The 24,888-nt window shown below is 33.8% G+C and overlaps 1 protein-coding gene and 2 pseudogenes across 1 annotated transcript; 1 reads left to right on the plus strand and 2 right to left on the minus strand.

Moving 5' to 3' along the window:
* The first annotated feature begins 5,130 nt into the window (after positions 1 to 5,130).
* Positions 5,131 to 6,325, plus strand: LOC148569366 (uncharacterized; annotated as a pseudogene).
* Positions 6,326 to 13,364: 7,039 nt separating this feature from the next.
* Positions 13,365 to 18,076, minus strand: LOC107635049 (putative serine/threonine-protein kinase At1g01540). The gene is made up of 7 exons (XM_016338409.3): positions 16,598 to 18,076; positions 15,147 to 15,251; positions 14,904 to 15,026; positions 14,631 to 14,801; positions 14,383 to 14,512; positions 13,957 to 14,166; positions 13,365 to 13,774 (listed from the first exon to the last, which is right to left on the minus strand). The coding sequence occupies exons 1-7, from the start codon at positions 17,242 to 17,244 to the stop codon at positions 13,625 to 13,627; spliced, it is 1,536 nt and encodes a 511-aa protein (XP_016193895.1). The 5' UTR covers positions 17,245 to 18,076; the 3' UTR covers positions 13,365 to 13,624.
* A 5,622-nt stretch (positions 18,077 to 23,698) lies between these two features.
* Positions 23,699 to 24,291, minus strand: LOC148569367 (uncharacterized; annotated as a pseudogene).
* Between the last annotated feature and the right edge of the window lie 597 nt (positions 24,292 to 24,888).

Genomic DNA, 24,888 nt, shown 5'->3' on the forward strand with positions numbered 1-24,888 from the left:
ATCCTTTTATAGATTGTATTGCTTCAAAATTTTCTTGTGATTCATGTCATTTTGCAAAACAAAAGAAATTATCTTTTAGTACAACTAAAATAAAAGATTGTTTTGACTTAGTTCATATGGATATCTGGGGTCCTATTTCTGTCCCTTCCAATGAAGGACATAGGTATTTTTTGACTGTGGTGGATGGCAAGAGCAAATTCACTTGGATTTTTTTTATGAAAACCAAATCTGAAGCATCACAATTGGTTATTAATTTTGTGAATTTTGTCAGAGTACAATTTGAAAAACAAGTTAAGTGTATAAGGACCGACAATGGGCCAGAGTTCACTCTAAAATCCTTTTTTGCATCAACTGGAATTTTACACCAAACTTCTTGTGTAGAAACACCAGAGCAAAACGGGATTGTAGAGAGAAAACACCAGCATATTTTAGGTGTTGCTAGAGCACTGCTATTTCAATCAGGAATTCCACATTGTTTTTGGCAATACGCAGTTGCTCACGTCATTCACCTAATTAATAGGCTGCCCAGCACTAACCTGGATAATGCTAGTCCTTATAAGCTTTTGTATGGTAACTTACCTGACCTTTCATATTTAAGAGTATTTGGTTCTCTTGCATATGCCTCCACATTAACAAATTCAAGAACAAAATTAGACCCAAGAGCCAGAAAAACAGCTTTTCTTGGTTTTAAATTAGGAACAAAGGGTTTTCGACTTATTGATTTAAAATCAAAGGAAATTTTCATATCCAGAAATGTAATTTTTTATGAAACTCATTTTCCATTTTTACATTCCACTAGCACTGACATTTCTGTGGTACCCATTCGTACTCCACAATGCATTGATCTTTTTCAATATGATACACCATCCACACATCATTTGCAATCACCCACACATACCACATTCATAGATTCAAATGAACATTTCTCAAGCTCAATGCACTCACCAATTTCCTCACACACCATTGCACCCATTACCACACCACACACTAATAATGCACCTGCATCACAACACTCTGACATCACACATGACTGCATTACTAGAAAGTCTGAAAGAGTCAAGAAACCGCCTGCTTATTTGAAGGACTATCATTGTATGACAACCCACACAGCTCACTCTAGCAATGTTGCAAACTCTAATTCTTTATATCCTATCTCACAACACTTGTCATATGATAAACTAACCTCAAAATATAAGTCACTTTCTCTAGCCATCACCTCAACTCAAGAACCTAGCACTTATGAGGAAGCGGCTGCACATGAATGTTGGAGAAAGGCAATACAAGATGAATTGACAGCTCTAGATCAGAACAGAACTTGGTGTCTCACTGAACTCCCAAAAGACAAGAAGGCTGTGGGTTGCAAATGAGTTTTTCGGATAAAATTCAATTCCGATGGCACCATAGAGAGGCACAAAGCGAGGCTAGTTGCAAAAGGATTCACTCAAGTGCAAGGAGTAGATTATGGTGATACTTTTAGTCCAGTTGTCAAAATGACTACCCTACGAGTAATGTTAGCATTAGCAGCGGGAAAGAAATGGCATTTGAAACAGCTGGACGTCAACACTGCCTTCCTTCATGGAGATTTGGACAAGGAAGTTTATATGAAGATACCACCCGGTTTGGTTGTGTCACAACCAGGTTTGGTTTGTAAATTGCAAAAATCTCTATATGGGCTTAAGCAAGCAAGCAGGCAATGGAACATTAAGCTCACTCAGACTCTTGTGGATGCTGGTTATAAGCAGATTTTTGATGATCATTCACTCTTCATCAAGAAACAATCTGAAAGCTTCACTGCCATTCTAGTATACGTTGATGACTTGATTTTAACCGGGAATGACATTGGTGAAATCAATTCCATCAAGCAAGATTTGGATGACAAATTCAAAATAAAGGATCTTGGTGATCTCAAATACTTCTTGGGAATGGAAGTAGCACGCTCTAACTCTGGAATTCACATTTATCAGCGGAAGTACACCATGGACCTTCTCAGAGATTTTGGTTATCTAGATTGCAAGCCTCTCTCTACTCCATTTGATTATAGTCAGAAACTCTCAAAGGAATCAGGTACCATTTTAACAGACAACACTGTTTACAGACAGCTCATCGGCCGACTCCTTTACCTCACAAACACTAGACCCAATATCTCTTATGCTGTGGGACGTTTGAGCCAATTTTTGGACTGTGCAACCACTTCTCACCTACAGGCTGCTTTTCGTGTACTCCGATATTTAAAAGGCCGACCTGTAACTGGTCTCTTCTTCTCCTCTACTTCTAATCTACATCTCACTGGATTTGCCGACGCTGACTGGGCTACCTGTGCCGATACTCGTCGCTCCGTTTCCGGTTATTGCTTCATGCTTGGGAACTCGCTCATTAGCTGGAAGAGTAAGAAGCAAACCACAGTTGCCAAGTCCTCTGCAGAAGCTGAATATAGGTCTCTTGCTATTGCCACTTGTGAAGCTAGTTGGTTATCTTTCTTAATGGATTTCATTGGCTTGCCGCTTCAAAAGTCTATCACTCTATTCTGTGACAACCAGTCAGCCATTCACATTGCCAATAATCCCATCTTTCATGAAAGAACTAAACACATTGAAGTAGACTGCCACATTGTTCGTGAAAAGCATTTGTCTGGTCTCATTCATCTTATGCCAGTTAGGATTAACTTGCTGATTTTCTTACCAAAGCTCTGCCACCGGGTCCTTTTCTTGCTAATATTTCCAAGCTAGGATTGTTAGATTTACACAATTCTAGCTTGCGGGAGGGTGTTACCTAGATTATTTCTTTATCAATAATAGGTTTACCATTGTAATTATTTTTCAGTGAGAGTACATAAAAAAGTACATAGTATATAAGGTGTAATAACTCAACAAATATTTTTAAAAGGAAATTTTTTATTCTCTCCAATAATGAGAAGAACTTATTTCTCTCCCTCTCTTGATCCCTTCTGGTTCATCAAAGCATCAACATCACAGCTTGAACAGCTTAGGACATCAGATTTTCTTCACTTTTTAATAAAAAATACTATGTACTCATTAAAAATTAATCATTAAATCATTCATTATATATTTATGTTATATTTTTATATATATCATATTAATAACTAATTTAATAACTAATTTTTATATATATATATTTAGCATGATTGATTAATTTATGATTTCAGAATATATCGTATGTTCATTAGTTAAGTAATTCATTGATTTCATTCATACATATATAATAATAAAATAATTCTACTAAATTTGCGATTTAAATGTTTATTTTTGAAAAAAAAAATTCATGATAGTCTTTATTAGTATTTGAATTACTACGTTATGTTTTTTGCTTATATTATGTATCGATAATAATGAATTCCAAACTATCAATAACACTTGTGCTTTTACTACCAACACATGGATTAATTTTAGACTAACATATACTCAGTCTTTTTTAGTAAGTCATTTTGAGTTCAAATTTTAGGTGTGATTAACCAATATTAAAAGAATTATGCTATTAAGAGATTGTCATTCATTATTGGGATAACAAAATATTTTTTACATTTAAGCATCCATAAAAAATGTGTTTTAATCCAATAAATTTAACAAAATACAAAAATTAAATTTTATTAGAACAAAATCAAGAAAAAATTTACAGATTATCAAAATGAAAAAAAAAACTATTTTATAGTAATAAAGATTATTTGAGCCTTTATTTTTTGTCATGTGTCATAAGTAGTAATGATGATGATGAACGAACGAACGAAAAGTTTAGCATTGTAGGAGTTTCTTGAAGGCATTGCTTTGCAATGAACGGTACATTTGGTTTGGTGGCAAGAAAGTTGACAAAATAAAGTTTGGTTTATAATAAGCAGAGAGAAAAAACATTTGGTCATTGCCACTGCTTACTAATTATTAACAAAAATAGTTATATTACATTAAAAATTAACTATTAAATTAATTATTATATATTTAACTATATTTGCTTGTTTTTTAATTAAATGATTAATTAATAGAATAATCAAACATGTTAGAATAGAATAACAAATCTACAATAAATGAATAATAAAAATTATTCATACTAGTATAATAAATATTTTTATGAGATATTAAATATACATGAGTTTAATTTTGTGCATTAACAGTATAAAATATTTTGGTTGCATCATACAGGTAGGAATGGCAATATGTATCATACCCGTGGATTTTCAACCCGATCCAACCCTATCTGCAACGGATAGGGTAGGGTACAGATAGGATTTTTGTGTGGGTCGGGTAGGATGCGGGTTGAGCCTCAACCCTACCCGACCAACCCACACCCTATATATGTATATATTATATATTTATATAAAAACATATTTCAAGTGAATGTTGAACCAAAGACTTCTCACTAAATGCAAAAAATTCTTAGCCACAAAAAAAAATTATTAATTAATAATTTAATACGTTTTTTTTACATAAAAATCAGGATAAAAGACAAATATGTCCTTGAGCTTTTAATTCGTGGACATTCAAATCCCTGAAGACTGGAAAATACAAAATGCTCCCTAACCTCTCAAAACGCCGTACAAATTGGTCCTTCTGTTCAATTTGTATCGCAACACGTTACGGATTCAGGTTATCTGCCACCTATGTGGTGTAGCAATGGGTACATGTCTCCAGGATGGTGTGAACGGGGCTGATGTGGTCAACTGCAAAAAGGTTATGGGACATTGTGGTCCTTGGGCCCTAAGACGACGTCGTTTCGGAAAACGTTTTGCAATGGTTGTTATGAGCTTTGCCAATGCTGCCCATATCAGTCAAAGACAATTATAGGAAGCCCTAGCACTTACGGTTTTCCTCCAAAAAATACAACACTTCGTCTCCATATTGTCGTCGTTACTGTTCCGTGAAGTAGTTCCATTGAAGCTTTGTGGCTCTACCTGCGTCTACCGTGGAGAGTAGTAAGTACATTGTTGTTTAAATTTGTTTTGCTTATGCCTGTTATTTGTTATGAATGTCGTATGATGGGATTGATAGGGTCTGTAAGTGAGTTTCGTAGGTGATTAGTTGTGGGGTTAGTCATTTGTCAGGAATTGTACGTTTAGTGAAATATTGGAGATTTTGATAATAAAGGTTTGTTTTGTGTTGTGTTGTGGACTGAAAAATTTTGCAGATGGTTGATATATCCAGTGTTTCCGTGTTCCATCATGGGGAAACTTTTCAAGGGCGGCTACCAGTGAGTTAGTCTACCTGCATGGTCAAGTGGAGAGGTTTCCTCCGATGGACTTGGATTTTGTCAATTTCGGAGATCTGGTCACGATGTTCAAAGGACTGGGATATCAATCGTATAAGAAGGCTTACTAGTATGATCCAAAAAACAAAGATATGGAGTCAGGGTTGCATGTACTGAGGGGGGATGCAGGGATCAACTAAATGCAACAGGCTAAGTTAAGGAACAAAGACATGGATGAGTTTTACATTTTCTTTGACCATCCTGTTGACCAACCTGAAATCGCAGATGGTGAGTGTGAGAAAAATGATGAGGTTGAGGAAGAAGTCAATCCAAATGACTTGGAGGAGTTGGATGACTCGTCTACTGACGATGATAGCGATGGCAGTGAGGAAGATGAGCTGTATAAACCACCACCAGCTGGTTATGAAAGTGGGAGTGAGAATGGTGAAAATGATGAGGACAGAAGGGTTAGAGCTACCAAAGGAAAGAAGAAACAAGTGTCTCCATCGTCGAGGAAAGGGGTTAAATCCAAGGAGAAGTAAAAAAAAAAAAAACAAACAACACATGAGTTTAAAAGGCAGAGATTTAAAGCAAGAAGGGTGGGCTCAGCTGGCGAAGGTTCCTCAAGGTCTACTGGGCCTGCTAAACAGCCCAGCACAAGTAGGTCAGGAAGACAACCCAATAAATCTAGGCCTGCTAGAGAGCCAGCATGAGGCCATCCATTGCAGAGTATGTCAGTGATGCAGACACAGATCATGAGGACATTGTGTTTGAGTACGAGTCTGAAGAGTTGTATACCCCTGCCTCATCGGAGGATGAAGGGAGCAAACCATACTGGCCTGAGTTTGATGAACAGTATGGCTTTGAAGAAGGCAGATTTGAACTAGGCATAAGATTTGCTACAATAGAGAGGTTCAAGGAGGTTGTGAAGGATTCATTTATTGCTGAGGAGAGGGAGTTGGTTTGGATTAAAAATTATAAGAAAAGGGTTAGAGTTGGCTGCAAGGGTGAGGATTGTCCTTGGATTGCTCATCTCTCATACAATAAACAGCTACAATATTTCCAAGTGAAAACCTATAGGAGTGAACATACATATGCAAGAGATCTGGAAAGTAATGTAGCTGACCAACACTAGATCAGCAAAAAAGTGGAGAAAAGAATGACCACCCATCCCACATTAACACACATGAGGCTATTGATTTCTTTAGAGTAGAGTTTGATCTAGTTCTACACCCTAAAATGGTTTACAGAGCTGTGAGAAAAGCTAAATACAGGATCATGGACAACGAGATAGAACAATATGGGAAGCTGAAGGACTATCTAATTGAGATACATAGAAGCAATCTAAGGTCTACTGCCTTGCTAGACGTTATTCCCCAGCCACAAGTACCCCCAACATTTGACAAAATGTATATATGTTTCGATACCTGCAAGATGGGATTTAAAAGTGGATGTAGGCCTTTGATTCACTTGGATGGAGCATTCCTCAAGACCTATCATGGGGGCCAATTACTGTCTGCTATGGCACAGGACACTAATAACCAGTTTTATGTGATTGCATATGCTGTGGCAAAGTATGAATCAAAGGAGTCATGGAAGTGATTTCTGACCCTACTACAAGAGGACATTGAAGATGTGTAACAACATGGTTGGAATTTTTTGTCTAACTAGTAAAAGATTAGTAAGTGACTTTCTCAACTTAATTTAAATACTTATCATACAATTTGATCAAAACCCTTCTTGAATCAATCCGTGTCAGGGTCTGATGCCTGCATTGAAAGAAATAATGTCGAATGCACATGTGCAGAATTGTGTCATACACATGTGAAAGAATTTTATCAACTGTTTCAAGGATTTATACGTTAGAAAAATTGTGTGAGACTGTGCAAGATGAACGGCTGTGCTTGAGTTCAAGGCAACAATGGAGAGGTTGAAGGAAGTTAATCAGGATGCCTGGTCATACCTGATGAAATTTGATCATGCAATATGGGTAAGGGACTACTTCAGTCATGGTCCGAAAGTGGAAAACCTGACTAACAATATGTGCGAGTCTTTCGATGCCAAGATTGTCAAGTACAGGTGCAAGCCTATACTCACAATGTGCGAGGAAGTACGGTGCTACCTCATGAGACGTATGGTTCAGCACAAGATACTAACAGATTTCCATCACGGGAAGCTTGCACTGGTTTAAGAGAAAAGGTTGAAATGGCTTGTCAGGCCAAGTAACAAATGGACTGCAGAGTGGATTAGTGATAACGAACGCAAGCGATTTGAGGTCACATACAAAGAATCTAAGTTGGATCTGGACCTGATCAAGCATACATGTACATGTAACAGATGGCAACTAACCGGTCAGTGTGTAATTGTATTTCTCTACTTATTCTTTGTTGTCTTGGACTTCCTGCTAGTATTATTATTACTTGAAATTTGTCTAATTGCATTTGTCTTATAGTTATCCTTACTTGCATGCTTGTTACCAATTTGTTGGATTTCTTGGAAAAGGAATGTCGTGCACTCATGCAGTTGCAGCAATCAGAAAAAGACATGACAACATGGAAGATTATGTGCATCTATGGTTATGCATGGAATTGCTGAAGAAGACTTACGAGTACTTTATCTAGCCTGTTACTAATGAAGAGTTCTGGACACAGACTGATCAGACTAGGCTTGTTGCACCTGTCATTAAGAGGCCAATCGGTCATCCAAAGGTCTATAATAGGTAGAAAGACCCAGCAGAAATTGTTATTGAAGATAAAAATTGAAAAGGAGTTTCTATGTAACCTGCAGCAAGTGTGGTCAAACAGGGCACAACTATAAGACTTGCAAGGGTGCGCCATCCAACCCAAATTAGAAACCTAAGACCAAGAAACCAAAGAAGAAGACCCAAAATAACATTTCTCTTGTGATTCTACCACTGTCACAATCAGAACCTGAGACAGAGGTACTTGACATTACGAAAGATCTTTATGTCCCCCCGATAAAATGTTGAAAGATTTAGTTGTCCATTTTAAAAGTGTTAAAGGACATATTTGTATTTTTATAATTTGTTTGATGACTTTACTATTTTTCTTCATTTCAGGATGACGAGCATAACTTAGCTATTCCAACCAACTAGAACCATTCTGCAACTACCACAACTCCAGATATGTTTCAACATCAAGCTGCTCCAAAAGCTGCATCTGTGACCATTTCTGCAAGGCAAGGCCAGGTTCCATTTAAACCTCCAGCCTGAATTCTAGCAAGGCCAATCAATAGAACCTTGAGACCAAAACAACCAATTAGAAGGAAGGATGATGGCAACAACATGTTCAAGGATCAGAACAGCCAAGTGTAAAAGCAATTGAAGGACCATCTGATGAGACTCTGGCTGCAGCAAGCATTAGAACTAAAAGAATGTTTCGGTTCATCCCCATCCCAGGAGTCAACAATTCCAAGAAATGATGTTGATATTTTAGGAAGTCATTCGTAGCTGATGTAAAAATTTGGACGAACTTATTTTCATTTGTTATGCATTCTAGTATCTTGTTGGAAAAATTATGATGCTTAGGTTGTGACCTGTTATGAGACTGCTTATCATATTTTGTTAGGATTGTAATCCTTCGAACTTATCTTATGGTTCAATGTTTAATGATCCAAATTATTTAATCACTACCCGAACCATCAACATGATATTATATATAGCTATTTAAACACAAGATGTTACAGCAACAGCATATTATCATTCATCAAAGGATAAACATAAGTACATTATGAAAATTGTCCCTCACAAGAGCGATGCTCATCATTTAATAACACCTAATAACAACAACAGCAGCACAAATTACTACCAAACATACAACAATAACCCACATATTATATTTTTTTCATACACATTTTTTCATCCTTTACTAGATATCGCATAATTTAATACAATACTTTTGTTCGAAAAGCATACAAATCTTGGGAACTCATCCCATACCGCATTACATCTTTTTTTGAAAATACTTTTTCACTTTTCAGCCAAGTTTGACAATAACGGAAGCAAAAATTACACTAACCACTACAAGAATAACCAAATACAAATTAACATTTTTCTTCATCTCTAGATGCAACAGCTTCTTCTCCAAATCAGTTAGTCTCTGTTCCACTACCTTCTTCCCAAGATATACTTTTAGATCATCAACCTCGGTCTTGGTCATAAACTTGTCAAGGACTCTTATTGTTGAAACATGGTCATCCAGCTATAAGAAGAACTTGCAGTGACTGAAATTTTTCAGCTGCATGTTCATCATTCCAAAACAAAAAATACATAAACAACGCCCGTATAATCAAACTCACTCAAATAAAATCACCAACTTACCTTAAAGAATGGACATCCAAAGAATAATCTATTGGGATTTGTCGTCGTCCTCAATTTGTACAATATGGCTACACTCCACATTTACGCGTCGGAGCAATCTCATCTTTCTCCTCTGCAGCTTCCACGCATTTCACGGTTGATGGTAGTGGAACGCATCGTGCGCTAGATGAAGCTCCGTCGCTGGCCATTTAACACTGCATAATACCATCACCCTCAACCTCTCACAGAAATGACAACGGCAATGGCGACTGGGTTCCATTTGAAGACATAGGACACACAAGAAAAACGACATCGTCTTAGAACCCAAGGACCACAATGTCTCATAACTTTTTTGCGGTTGACCCCGTCAGCCCCGTTCACACCATCCTGGAGACACCTACCCATTGCTATGCCACATAGGTGCCAGGTAACCTGAATCTGTAACGTGTTGCGATACAAATTGAACGAAAAGACCAATTTGTACGGCGTTTTGAGAGGTTAGGGAGCGTTTTGTATTTTCCAGTCTTCAGTGATTTAAATGTCCACGAATTAAAAGTTTAGGGACCTATTTGTCCTTTACCCTAAAAATAAATTCTATTTTAAATTATCATCAAATTATATAATAATGTTGCATCTTTTTGGTAACCTCGGGTAGGGTCAGGTATCCGCGGGTTAAGAACGGATAGGATTAGGGTTGGAATATTCTCAACCTGCGGGATAGGGTTAGGGTTGGATCCAAACTCTATCCTACCCTACCCATTGCCACCTCTATGATACAGGATAATTGAGAGATTGAACAAGATGTAAATCATATGATCCAAGGTTGGTCAAAATGGTAGAGTGCGTCTGATTTTACATGTGACAAAAAAGTGTATTTAAAACTTAATGGTAAATTCTATCGTACTGCTATCAGATCGGTTATGCTTTATGGTACAGAGTGTTGGGCGGTCAAAAGGGAACACGAACATAAGTTAAGTGTGACAGAGATAAAAATATTGAGATGGATAAATAGTCATACGCGATTGGATAGAATAAGGAACAAAGATATAAGAGAGAGAGAGAGAGAGAGAGAGAGAGAGAGAGTTGGAGTAGCACCTATTGTAGAAAAGATGGTAAAATCGCGTCTCAAGTGATTTGAACATGTAAGAAAAAGACCGACAGAATACCGAGTCAAGAGGGTGGATGAGATGGAAGATGGATAAAGAATAAAAAGTAGAGAAAGACCATCCATGAGATGGTCAAACAAAATTTACATATAAACGATCTTTTTGTAAATATAATACATGATAAAATTTAATAGAATCATTTGATCCTTGTAACAAGCTCTACCTAATAGAACAAAACTTTATTATTGTCGTCGTCGTCTAGAGTGCCTCTCATTTCTTTTTTTCTCCTCATTGTTAGTTGTCATGTTAGCTAATCAATAATGTTGTTCTTGCCTTTTGTTAATGATTCATTGGCTTTATAGACCCTATTAGAAGTGCACTTGTTGACCTTATCATTTCAATATAATATTTTTATTTCATTTTTTTTACCTATTATTACTAAACAAGTAGTGCACTTCAACAAAATCCTTATCCCAAAATGTTTGTACAATCATTTTTGTTATATAGTTCATAATATTTGTACAATCATTTTTCCGTTGACATAACTAGCAGGAGATAAGAATAAGCCAATTGTAATAGTAACCCATTTATGAGAGCCATGATGCTCATCATCATAACCCTACCACACATGACGATACCTACAACAATCCATCAATCCATTAAAACTTCACATGACTTGAGTGCACACACCTTCAAATTTTCAAATTGAAATGCTTTTTGGTGGATCCAAAATGAATTGTTTTAACTTTTAAGGAAAATAATTAAAAAAAAAAGAATTTATTTATTGGGTAAAATATAGGTTAATTTTTTTTGTATATTAAAAAAACTTGATGTAATACTCAATCATTGGATTTTATGGTGTTTTTTAAAATTGTGGGAACAGTACAATCCGTCCCCCTTGTATGAGGGGGACAGATTGTACTGTTCCCACAATTTTGAAAAACACCATAAAATTCAATGATTGAGTATTACACCAATGGTATATCAATATGTAAAAAAATAAACGTAAAATATATTGTTTATTCCTGACATTTATAAAAAAAATTTAAAATATTTTTTAATTTTATTTTGTTTTAATTTTGTCTCAAAATTTTTAATTTGCATCAAATATATCTTTACAACTAAATTTTTAAAAAGTTAAAGATAAAGCTAGCAATAATGTATGACAACTATATCTGATTTATTTGTAGTGAAGGTTGTTTTTGTGAAATTATTGCTAAATTAATCCTAAATTTTTTGAAAAATTAGCCGCCAGGAGAATATTTGATGCAAATCGAAAACTTTTAGGATAAAATTATAAAATTTATGGATATTTTTAAAAAATTTCAAGGACAAAAATTTATTTTACCCTTATTTATTTGAGCAGGAACCAATTTTAAATTCTCTTAAAGGACCATAACTTTAAATAATGCTGGTAACATTTAATTGAAAATTTGGAGACATTGAGTTTCTTGCAAGAGATTTAGGTTTAACATTTTTTGCTTTGAAGGTTATAGAAACGATAAGCAAAACAAGAAAAGGCAATATCATTAGACCTATTTAATTAATAACTCTGCCTACTATTAAGGACTTAACTACCTATACTTTCATCATCAATGCCTACCACAAATCTATTGGTTAGTTATAGTTAGTTACATTGTAGGCTAAACAAATTTCATATATATTAGAAATAAATAATAAATTATATGTATTTGGTGTTGTGACCACCAATGAGAAGTGCAGAAATGCACATAGGAAATTATAGTAAATTACACTGAAGTCACTTAAAATTAGATGATACGTAATATATATTGCTTCTGTATTTTTTGAAAATTGGAGAACTAATTATCCTCTATGATATAACATTACATGATAAGTCTAATTATGCAGATAAAATAAATATCTCATTGTATTTTATTTGAATATGAAGTATCATATTTTAATTAAACTCTAGAGTGCATTTAATGCATGTTTCAAATGAGTTCTTGTACAAACTTTAACCCCAAGTTGTATTGGTTAAAAAAAATATTTCCTGTATTAAAAATATATAGAATCAACTTATCATGCAATAATGTATAATAAGGTAATATACTCTTCAATTTTCAGAGGGTAGCAGAGTAGTTGTCATTTATTAAATTAAAAGGTATACTTTTTATAAAATACAAGGATACCCAGAATTGTATAGCTAAAATTTTCCCTAGAAATTAGATTAAAATTTAATTGTTCAATATAATTTTTTTCAAGAGCAGTGTAGTTTTACTTTTATGATAGTGATCATAAGAAACTAACTGTTTGAAAGATGGTGAGACAAAAAGAGGTGTACTACATCCACAATCAGCATCCAACAATTTTCATTAAATTCATCTTCAATGGACAAAGTTTGCATTGTCTAAGATAGAATTCAAAAGAAGCCAAAATGACAAAAAGCTTCACACAAGTTGACATTGATCAATGATCATTGATCAGTGATCACCCCTGTTAGGAAGGTCCATTTTCCCATAAGAATCCAACAATGGAGTTGGCAATGATGTTGATGCAATCAATCAAATTGCTCCTATCAACATAGCTGGATGGTAGGTGTGGTGCTCAATGCTCAATCAGAGCACAGCAACTATAACTAATTGAGGGGCCACAAATTAGCACTGTTACATTCTTAATTATGGGACCATTATGCAAATGCTAAATCCAAAAATGTAGGAGCCAAAGTGGTCTCATTCTTCTTTCTGTTTCAGCTCTTTCTGTTTTTGTAGGGTAATACTTATCCAAAATTGTTTCATATGAACACAAGATTATTTTTTTTTCACTTATAATAATGAATCATAGTAGTATACACATGAATATGGATCCAAATTGGTGTCACTAACAACAGGCACAAAATTATGTAATCAAAAGAAGAAAAAAATTAGAATTTTTTTGTTTTTGAAAGCAAGCTAGGAATAAATATATAAAAATGGGAAATTACTAAAGACAAAAAGAGTGAGAACATATTGCTATTTAATGACTTAAATAATTATCATACTATTATAATTTATCATCTCCACCTAGTATGCTGCTGGTGATTTCTATTACTATCATCTTCACTTTGATCAGTGATCCCTCCATCTGGTATCCTCTTATCTAAATCTGAGTCCTTGCGCTCTTGTCGTTGCGAACGCGAAGATTCTCCCTCAGTTTTTCGTTCCTACAAACAAGAAAAAAAAAAAGTATTAAGTCACTAGGACTTAGTTTGGTAGTGAAGGGTTCGGATAATATGCATGAAATTCTAGATTTAAATTTCATCCCAGTATATATGAACAAAAAATGTAGCTTGCTTTTGATCAAGTCATGATCAATGTTAAGTTTTAGGAAGCAAAAAGTACATACATGTTGGAATAACAGATCATCTGCCTCAAGCATGTGGATCACATGTCCCATTTTAGGCCTCTTTGTCGCGTCAGGGTCAACACAACGAAGGGCAATCAATATAGCACGTTTAAGGGCCTTGGAGGTTGGCATCTCAGGGAGCTTAGGATCAACTACCTCTTCAGCTTTTCTATTCCCAACCATAGTCTTCAACCAATCTATTAAGTTAACCTGTGACTTGTAACTTTCACAATTAGCACAAGAAAAGAGGAAGGACAAAATTGTAAAAGGAAATACTCCATTCGTCCATCCCATAACAACTGTCATATTGACAAAATTGGTGCAAATTATTTCAAGTGATGTACTGAATTTGACAATCTGACAATTATTGTTGGATGGAGGGAACATCTATAAATTGTTATGGTGCCGTTGGTTATGGCCTCTAACCTCTCCTTGTGGTCTACTATAATCGACAGGACTCCTCCCGGTAATTATCTCCATGATGAGTATCCCGAAGCTATAAACGTCACTCTTTTCGGTCAACATTCCGGTGCAAGCATACTCCGGTGCAACATAACTACAAAAGGAGATAGAGAAAGGCTCAGTGTCTGTGGCCTTAAAGCATTACTGGTGTCCATGAATTAATTCTAATTCGGAAGAATGTATAGAAAAAAGCTTAGCCTAATCATACTAACCCAAATGTCCCCATCACTCGAGTTGTGATGTAGCTATTCTCAGAACACAAAAGTTTAGCGAGCCCGAAATCAGAAACCTTAGAGTTCCATTGGCGATCAATGAGTATATTACTCGATTTCACATCCCGGTGGACAACCTTTGGTTCAAGACCTTCATGAAGATATGCCAATCTGAAATAATATAACACAAACACAGTGACCAAAAACATTCATATCATAGCAGCAACACAGATTCGGCTCTGAAATATGCAAATTAGTCACAAATTTCAGTACCCTCTTGCAGTTCCCAAGATGATGTTCATGCGTATATCCCATGTCAAGGGACTTACAGGTCCAACATCCCCATGGAGCCATTGTTCTAGATTCCCATTGTTCACATATTCATACACAAGCATCCTGTAAATTAAAACAAAGCCATGCCTCAATATTACATCTCTCAAAACCAAATAAAACTTTTTAGCATTAATGGTTTTGTATTTTTGTATTTATATTTTTGGGACAAAAAGATATCAATACCTGTAGGCCCCCTCAACACAATAGCCAAGTAACCTAACAAGATTTTTGTGTCGAACTCGACCAATTGCTTCTACCTCTACTTTAAATTCTCTCTCAGCTTGGCCCCTGAAAGTGAGTTAAACAAGAAACATTGAGATATAAATGTGTTTGGAAAAGAAGGTAAATATAAAAATCGACGAACTATGATTGTTTTCGGACAAAATTTGTTCAATTTTCTATTCACCCGAACGGAGACATGGACCTCCGTCTCTATTATCTCAGTGAATCTGTATTTTCTGTCATGAGACACTTACCTAACACATCCTATGCAAAAGAAAAATACAAGAACAAGAATCAAGAAAAGGACTAGTGAACCTTCACTAGTAAGCAACATCAAGTAATCCAAAAGAGAAAGTTGCAAGAAAATCCAAAAGATGCAATGAGTGCAAAAAATCATGACAAGTGACAACATCATATCAATTCAGCAATATGAGATCAAGGAGCCGAAAAGAGACTTGATTCTTTCCTTCTCATGAGTAATTCACTGAAATGATGATGAAGTCCTAACTATAAAAGACAAGGACAACACAGTCAAAAAAACAGTTAAAATTTAAAAAAAAAAAAAAAAAAAAGGGAAGAAAGTAGAAAGCAGTAGTTAAAGTAAAACAAAAGAAAATGCTGGCCTACAATAAAAAGCCAATCATTGCCCTTTGATACTTCTCACTGGTTTCATCAACAAAATAATTAAAAAGGACAGAGAACAACTGTATATATATTTATTAATTTAATAAATGTGTCAATTATTTCAATTATTATAGAGGGTGCAATTAAAACTCAGAACTGTGTTCTGAAGTATAATCCAATTATATGTGTGTGTAAACTTTGTTTTATTTCTTTCAAATCACATGGAATAGGAGCAACAATTAATAATAAAAGATGTTCCTTTGTCCTTCTTCCAATTCAAAATATCAACAAAGCTCTTAATATCATGAATTTTTAAGAAAACCAAGTTTTTTTATGAGCTAAATTGCATGAGAGAAAACAACATTTGAACAACAATTGACACCTCATCTAATATTTTTACTACATTCAAACAAATTCACCTAGATCAAGCATGAGCTAAATAAAGAAAACTAACATACACATATTCAACATTGAAAAGGAGATCAAAATACCGCTGGTCATTAGGCAATTAAGACATTTCAGTTTTATTGAAATTTCTTAAGCCACACCCCATAAAAAATCAAGCAGAAGCATCAAATGAAACATGCAAAACAAACAAGCTGGGAAGCAAGGTAATCAAACTCAAGATTTCACCTAAACTTGTAAAACTTAAAGTGAATTCAAGGAAGGAATGGCACTATTGAAATGGTTATCACCAAATTGATGTCAAATTCAACCACACAAAATATGAACCAACAGAAGAATTCAAAACCTAGAATTGAATTGAAGAATAAGAAAAGAACACATACTTGTTATTCAAGAGATTCTTGACAGCAACTTTGGTACCATCACTTAGAACGCCAGAATAAACAATGCCATAACCACCTTCACCAATCACATTCTCTTCACACAATCCATTAGTAGCAGCTTCAAGTTCTCTCAAAGTGTACCATCTTCCCCAACCAAGATGAGAAACCTCAGGTCCCACACCAACACCACCACCACCAACCCCCAAAACGACACTCCCACTCCCAAACGACGATGTCGTTTCACAGCCACTAACAGTTCCTTTACTCTCACCGCTAGACACTCCTCTATTGTTGCTGTTGTTGTTGTTATCAGAGTGCACCACCACACGGTGCTCCACCTTTCCGAAGTCAACGTGAATCTCTGGCACCGGCGCCGGCGCCTGAGGCTGCCGGAGCATGTGTGGTCCAGGGAGGTGGACTATCTCCTGGATCTCCTTGGCTGGTGGTGCTCCGGCGGATGAATATTTTCCGGCAACGGTTCGGCGGCGGCGGTGGCGGCGGGAGGTGAGGCAGAGGGAGAGAAGAAAGAGGGTAAATACGATGAGGACTCCGACGAGGATTCCGATGACGACCCAGAGGCGGAGGCCGAAGATTGAGGTTCGCTTTGAGAGCTCTGTGTCCATGAATGCTCCATCGAAAATTGACATTGCTAGAGAGAGAGAGAGAGAGAGAGAGAGAGAGAGAGCACAATCACCGTGAAGTTCTAGAAAATGGGTCGCCGTTAAAGTTATAAAGGGTGAACCTTTCTCCGGCGAATGGAAGATTCAGGAAAATGGGTCACCGGAAAATTTCTAAAAGAGTGAACTTTTTCCGGCGAGTGAACTTTCTGGGAAATGGGTCGCCGGAAAAGTGATGAAAGAGTGAACTTTTTTCTTCTATGTGGTGAATGAGACTCGGAAGGTGAGATTCTAGAAACTGGGTCTGTGAAAGTGGATATGAAGCAATGGAAGGAAAAAGGTGAAAAAAAAATGAAAATTTTGAATCTGAAGAAGAAGAGTGAGAAGAGAAAGTGCTTGGGGTTAGTGAGAGAGAGGAATCATTTGGAGCTTGAATCAAAGGAAACTTACTCAATTTAGCAGAATGAGAACTTATATTTTAGAGAGACAGAGATCATATAAGAAAGAAAAGCTTTGGTGAGGCCAGCAAAACACCATCAAATTTTGCATCATGTGGGGTTGTGTTGTTTTGTTTCCTTGATATTGTGTTTCTATGTTTTGAGTTGTTGAATTAAACATGATTATGATGTAATAATGTCTATGTTTTATATAAAAAAATTAAGATAAAATGATAATGCATGTTGATATGGGGAACAGTGAAGGAAGAAAAATTGAACGAAAAATGACAAAAAGAGGAAAACGAGAGAAAAAATGAAGGTGACAGAAGAAGATTAACGTTGAGAATCCGGCACTGCTCAATGACTCTGCTATTTGAGATGTTTAGAATCGAGAATCGAAGATAACCAATTCTGCATCACTCGTTGAAAAAGCACCACAATTCTAACATTTTTTTATTGGATAATAGTAAGTGTAACATTATTTAGAAAATGACATACAATTAGACATAATAAATAAATTAACAAATTTTAATTTCTTATTTAGTAAAATAGAGCTTATTATTATTATTAAACGAAGAAATATATAAAAATACTTTTTTAAAAACAAAAAGATACTCCAACTTGGATTTGGTTTGATAAAGTATTTTAAAAAAAATATTTTAAAATTAATTTGTATTTATTAAAATTAAAAAATTTAATATATTTTATACATTAATTAATATTTAAATTTAATTTTTATATTAACATTTATTATAATATTTGAAATTTTTTTAAAAATTATTTTATCAAATAGGTTTATTGTTACGTGTACTTATTAAAAATTATTTTTAATTTAATTTATTAAATATAAATATCATAATTTTTAAAAAATTATTTTTTAAAAGTTAATTTTTATAAATTATTTTTGAAAAAGCAAAAGCTTTCCCCAAGCAAGTAAAGTCTTGTCGTTCCAACCTATATTCATTTTTCATTTCAGCTATGCATGCATCATTATTATTAGGTTGGTGTCACATGAAAGAATTGGAGTTGTGTCATTTAATTAGGTTGGTGGCGCTGCACTTAAAAATTTTTCTCTCTTTTTAAAATAAATTTAATGAGTTGTCTAAGCATATTTATAATTATTTACTTTTATTTATAATTTCTTAAAAATAAAAAATTTGGTTATAAATTGTTACAAGAATATTTGCCAAGGAAATAATAATACACATTTTTAAATATTTAATATATTAAACATATGAAAAATAAAAAGTTACTCAAAAGGTTATTAAAAAGAACTTTTAATACCAAAATTATTAAAAAAGATTAATTTTATAATATTTAAAAAATAATATTAATTTTTAAAAATATATATATATATTTTTATGTTATTTTTTATTTATTTTTTTATAAGCATATTTTTTTAATTATCTATTATATTCGAATTTTTATTAATACACTTTTACTTATAAACATAAATTTACTACTGTAAACTACTAATTCACCATTAATATTCACTACACTTCTAAAATCTAACACAACACTACAAGAATAATGAAGAGAGAAAAAATATTTTTTATTTTTATTATGAACATGAAATATATTATTATTATACTTTTATTATAATTATTTATACATATTTTTAAGTTGATTTTGTCACTTCTTTTTATAAGTAGTTAATTTTAATATTATTATTAGATAGTGTAAATTTTATCTTCATTATTAACCTTATAAAATTAAATTTGATTACAGAATTTAACAATGACGATGGATATAAAAACTTTAGAGAATCAATACATTATAATTGAATTCAGTTATGTACATAATTTCCAAAAGATAATAAAAATATATATTTTCTTTCTTTTTCTCTTAGTTCTTATTCTATCGTTGTTGTATTAGATTTGGGAGTACGAAGTGAGAGTATAAAGTAAAATAACAAAATTATTTACAATAAAATTTTAATAAAAAATAAAGAAAGACTCGAAAAATGATTTGATGCATAAAAATATAATTAAAAAAAGAAAAAAAATTCAATTAAAGAAAAAATATGTCTTTAAAAGAAAAATAAATAAAAAATGATTTAAAAATATATTGGTTTCTTTAATAAAAAAATGATTTTTTAAAATATTTTATTAATTAATTTTTTTAAATAATTTTGATAAAAATAAGTCTCTTTTAATAATTATTTTTTTTAACCGTCTTTTAGAGTAAGTTTTCTTAAAAAAAAAAAAAAAATCTTTTCAACGGTTTTAATAAGATTTTTTATTTTGATGTTATTAAACAAATGTCTAGAAAAACCTAAACTATAGCTAGTTAATAATAAATATTTGTGAAATATATTTTATATAATTGTAGAAATATTTGGCACAAAATAATATTGAAAATATTTGGAGCGCATTTCAGCTACCTCATATAACACAAAATTGTCTTTTTCTGAATAGTTGTTGAGAATAACGTTAAAGACTATGGACCAAATGTGTAAGATTTGCTCATAGTTTAATGGTTTCATAAATAATGTCACTACCAAAAACATTAAATACCAAATTAATTTTTCACCAAAATTGAAATGATTTCCGTCAAGGTAGTGGAGTATATAGTTTGTTCATTAATTTAGTTTTCAATGTACTATAATTAGTGTAAATTCTTAGATTCTTATATAGTTTTTTAAGCTGACAGATCATGCAAGGAATTGATATAAAATATGATATAGTAACTAACATTAGCTACCAGCATAAAAGATTAATTAAAAAACTATGTACATTTAATAATACATTGCCATGGTTATATTACCAAATGACAATGATTTTATGAATTTGTTCAATAATTATGTGAAACTCTCTTGAATATATATATATATATATATATATATATATATATATATATATATATATATATATATATATATAATTGCATAAACATAATATTCAACATACTTACACTGGTTAATAACATGGATTTAATCATTCTACAAAATCAGAGTGAAGACCATTCAATTATAATTTATAAACCTTTTTTCTATATTGGATTATCATGAGTAAATTTTTTAAAAATAACTTAAATTATGTGTTATATATTATTGTGGATGCCCTTTTATAACTAAATATTTTTACTACAAAATATTAATGGTATTTTATACTATTATTATGATGTTGTAAAATATTAAAATAATTAAGTATTTTTATATTTAACACTAAAATAATCTATTTGCAAAAAGTTTAGCCATGAAAGGTCAAACTCTTTTAATAACTAATTAATTCGAAGTAGTAAGAATTTTTTATTTAAATTAAATAATTATATAATTTACAAAAATATATAAAATATAGAATAATTACTTAAATATGTAACTTACTACACTTTGAGTACTGTAAGAGAAATTTAAATATGGACATATTCTGAATACTGAGATTCTGGGCTATATGACGCAACGAAAGTCTGACGTATCTTAGATATACCTGAAATACGTTTTACGTGAAAAAACGAGTATTAAGTATTAGATATGCGTTCAAAAAATTATCAGGAATTTCAGTATTCGAGATACGGTCAAACGTAAAAATTAGGTCATAGCACCGAAAATATAGTCAGATGCCTATATAAATTAATTGCAGCCAAGATTTTCATGTATTTGAAGAGTTTTGAAAAATTTTGTAACTTTGCAATACCTTTACTTTGAGTTTTTGAATTACAGATGACCCCTCAACAATATGTTCACGACGAATACATCAACCGACTGAATGTGACTTAGCACATAGTTAGAGCTTTAGATTTTGAGGTTAGTTTTTTTTTTCGCTTTTATTTTTAGTAAATAATTAGTTTATGTATTTAAGCTTTATTAATTTAGTTAATGTATTAGGTATTTTGAGTTTGTTAGTTAGAAGTTCTATTAACTTAGGTAAATATAGTAGGTTTTAATATTTTAGAAAGTTAACTTAAATAAATATAATAGTTAAACGTAAAATAATATATTAATTAAATTAAATAAATATATTATTCAAATAAAATAGTTATTAGATCATATTTTTTTGTTAAAATCTATCGCTGGATTGATATCATCTAGAAGACTACTAGTTAGGTTAAAATAGTGCAACATGAATGATTTATTTTTTAATTCTTGCTTCATATTATTTTTTTTTATTTGATACTTTGAATATTGATAATGAATATTAATGTTGTATGAAATATATATTTTATTAATGATGTGTATCTACTAGATTTACAATATTTAATAATTATTAAACCTATATAATGATTTAGACGAGATTAATTTGCGAGAGTAAATGTTGTGACTATTGTAGAGGCCTCAGTTATTATTGCCACATCGTGTGACCTTGGTTAGACCCCATCGAATATCCTATTGCCTTATATCAGGGAGCTAGCTTTGGACATGCAGTAGAGTTGAGAGATTTTATGTTTGATAATTTCTTTATCTTTGTATTTGTCAAGCGATGGAGGCCTGAGACCTACAGTTTTCACCTTCCATTGGGTGAGATCAATATTACGCTTCAAGATGTTGCTTACTATCTTGGTATGCGCACTGAGGGTGAGCCGATTAGGAATTGTACTAGAGATTTCCAACAGTAGCATGGACACCCATGTGGGAGTAGGTTGAGGATTTACTTGACAATAGGTCACATCCACATCCAAAGGATAGGAAGCAAGTTTTCGGTTTGAGGATGGCTGAAGAATAGGGTTTCACACATTCCACCTAGGACAAATCCGGATATAGTTCTTAAGTACGTCAGGTGCTATTTGATGATGCTTATCGGGGGGTTTCTTTCCACAGACAAGTCAGCTACAATTGTTCCTTTGAGATGGTTGCAATTGTTTGTGGATTTCGATCATTACAGGTAATTGTCTTAGGGGTCTGCACTGCTGGCACACATGTACCACTCACTCTGCACCGTTGCTAGACATAATATGATTGACATTGCAGGATGCATGTCACTTATTCTTGTGTCTTTTGTGCACGAATTGCTGTTGCAACCTCTCATAAATTGCCCTAACAACGGCCGCTACAGGAAGATTCCTTGTTCCCTTTAGCACTGCATTTATACACTCTGAAAGATTCGTTGTCATGTGACCACACCGACGACCTTTATCACAATATTGAAGCTATAAGTCCTTCCTAAATCGAAGAGTCCAATCCAACATATCGCGGGATAATCCACCCAAAGCATCCAAATACCAATTGCAACCCTCTTTGCTTGGATTATACGCTGTATTTATAAGGTACCTTTTACTTTTGGCTGATTTGAATCGTGAATTGAAGTTCGAAGCCATGTGGCATATGAAATAAGCATGATATGCTGAAGGAGGATGCCAACCACTGTGAGGTGCATTTAAGATAGCGTGAATGGCATGTGATCTATCAAATATGATAAGTTCCTATTGCGGAGTAACATGCTGCCTCAAATTCGGTAGGAAAAAATGGCCATGACTCAGTTGTTTCAAACTCGACTAATGCAAAAGCTATGGGCAGAATGTTATTACCATCTTGAGCCACAATAATTAATAACACGCCCCGTACTCTCCGTACAAGTGTGTCCCAACCACTGATACAAAAGACTTGCAGTGCTTAAATACCTCAACACAAGGAGAAAATTTGCAAAATACCTTATCAAGCTGCTCCAATCTCTGTCAATCATGTTGCCGTCATAATACGAAACTCCAATGCAATCGTGAAGCGTACCTGGGAGGCATTCTTGCAAAGCTTGTAAGAGACTGAGTATCTTGTTGTACGATTCTTTCTAATCACCATAAATATGAGCAATCGCTTTTTCGCTTTGTTATCCACAGCTTTCAATACGATGAATTGAAATGATAACTCTGATACACTGCACTTTATAACACCAGAATATAGACAAATGGATCACTTTGTATTATAGGTAGGATGACCTTAAAAATCAAACTACTATAACTGAGTATGGTCTTGAGACATGGTTGGTGTCAAGCAGGTGTGTGGTCTACGAAACCTATGCACCTCCTACAAAATTACTTGTACATGTCAACATTCAGTACAAGACATAATTAATATAATAGCCTTTAATTTCATCAAACTTAATAAATAAAATATATTAGTAGTTCAAATTCTGACGTAGTGCCATACGAAGGCTCTATGGACAACCGTTGGTGAATTGCTTGCAACAACAATGGTAATTAAGCTTATCCGACTTCAGAATTCTGTACTCCATGTTCCTTTTAATACTGTAATTCTTTACCGCCATCAGAACAGCATCTTGGTTCTTAAACCTATGGCTAACCCAGAATTCCAACCCAACATCGGTGTTGTAATCCTCTCCTTGGCCGGTATTGAAAGGATCATCCAACTGCATTGGGTCCAAATTCAAAGTGTGATAATGACTTAAAACTTCTAACAATTGAGGAATAGGCAAAGGGAAAGGCAAGAGAAACTGAGACCATTGCCCGTGGGAGTTTCTAGCACATATTCATCAGAGGAAGAAGTCGTCGATCTGGATTTGGTAACATAATCTGAATCACCATCGTTGTCGTCTTCTTCGACACTATCACAAGGTTGGGCGAAGTGGATGGGTCTTGCATCTAGCGGGACTACTTGAGGACTCGACATACCACTACCAACCACGTCACGAACCGTAACATACCACTCCATCACATGTTGTAGCATTAGCTTTGCATCTACGTCGAACATTACTCTCACATGCTGGTCCACTTCAAGTCAGAATAACCTGTTGGTAAATCCACCACTCGGAAGCGCGTTCAAAAATCTATATGCAACCCGCCCAACTTTCTTGGAACCTATTCTTCCATGTTGCTCAGTGTGATATTCTTTAGCGCATGTAGGGTATCAACACGGTTAGTGCGCAACATCACAGTTGAATTAGACTCAAAAACCACTCCTTTATCATCGTTTCTTACTATCCTATTGGGATAAATTATAACAAAAAAGAATTGATTATTATCCATGCGAACAAAGTGGAAGGATAAAAAAGAGAAGAGAGAAAATAACAAATTGTGAGGATATGGTTGAGGATGGGAGAATATAGAATTTTTTTCAAGAAATTTAGGGTGCAGAGACACCTAGACTATAATACACGTATCTCAGGTACTGTAATCTTAATTTGTATCTGACTATATCTCGAATACTGTGACTTAATTTTTTGCGTTTAACTGTATCTTGAATACTGAGACCCTGATCAGCTTTTGAACGCATCTCGGGTGCTCAATACCTGTTTTTTCACGTAAAACGTATCTCAGTGCACCCAGGATACGTCAAACTTTCATTGCG

Source organism: Arachis ipaensis, chromosome B4 (genome assembly GCF_059453495.1).
Source record: "Arachis ipaensis isolate K30076 ecotype BB chromosome B4, ASM5945349v1, whole genome shotgun sequence".
NCBI classification, from domain to species: Eukaryota; Viridiplantae; Streptophyta; class Magnoliopsida; order Fabales; family Fabaceae; genus Arachis; species Arachis ipaensis.

Bases quoted from the DNA above. Each gene is read 5' to 3' on its own strand.
- LOC107635049 (XM_016338409.3), bottom strand. From the start codon at position 17,244: ATGTCAATTTTCGATGGAGCATTCATGGACACAGAGCTCTCAAAGCGA. The intron at 15,027-15,146 runs GTATTGATATCT...TTTAATTTACAG, and splicing joins TGTGTTGAGGGGGCCTACAG to GATGCTTGTGTATGAATATG. The intron at 14,167-14,382 runs GTTAGAGGCCAT...TACAAGTCACAG, and splicing joins ATAGTAGACCACAAGGAGAG to GTTAACTTAATAGATTGGTT.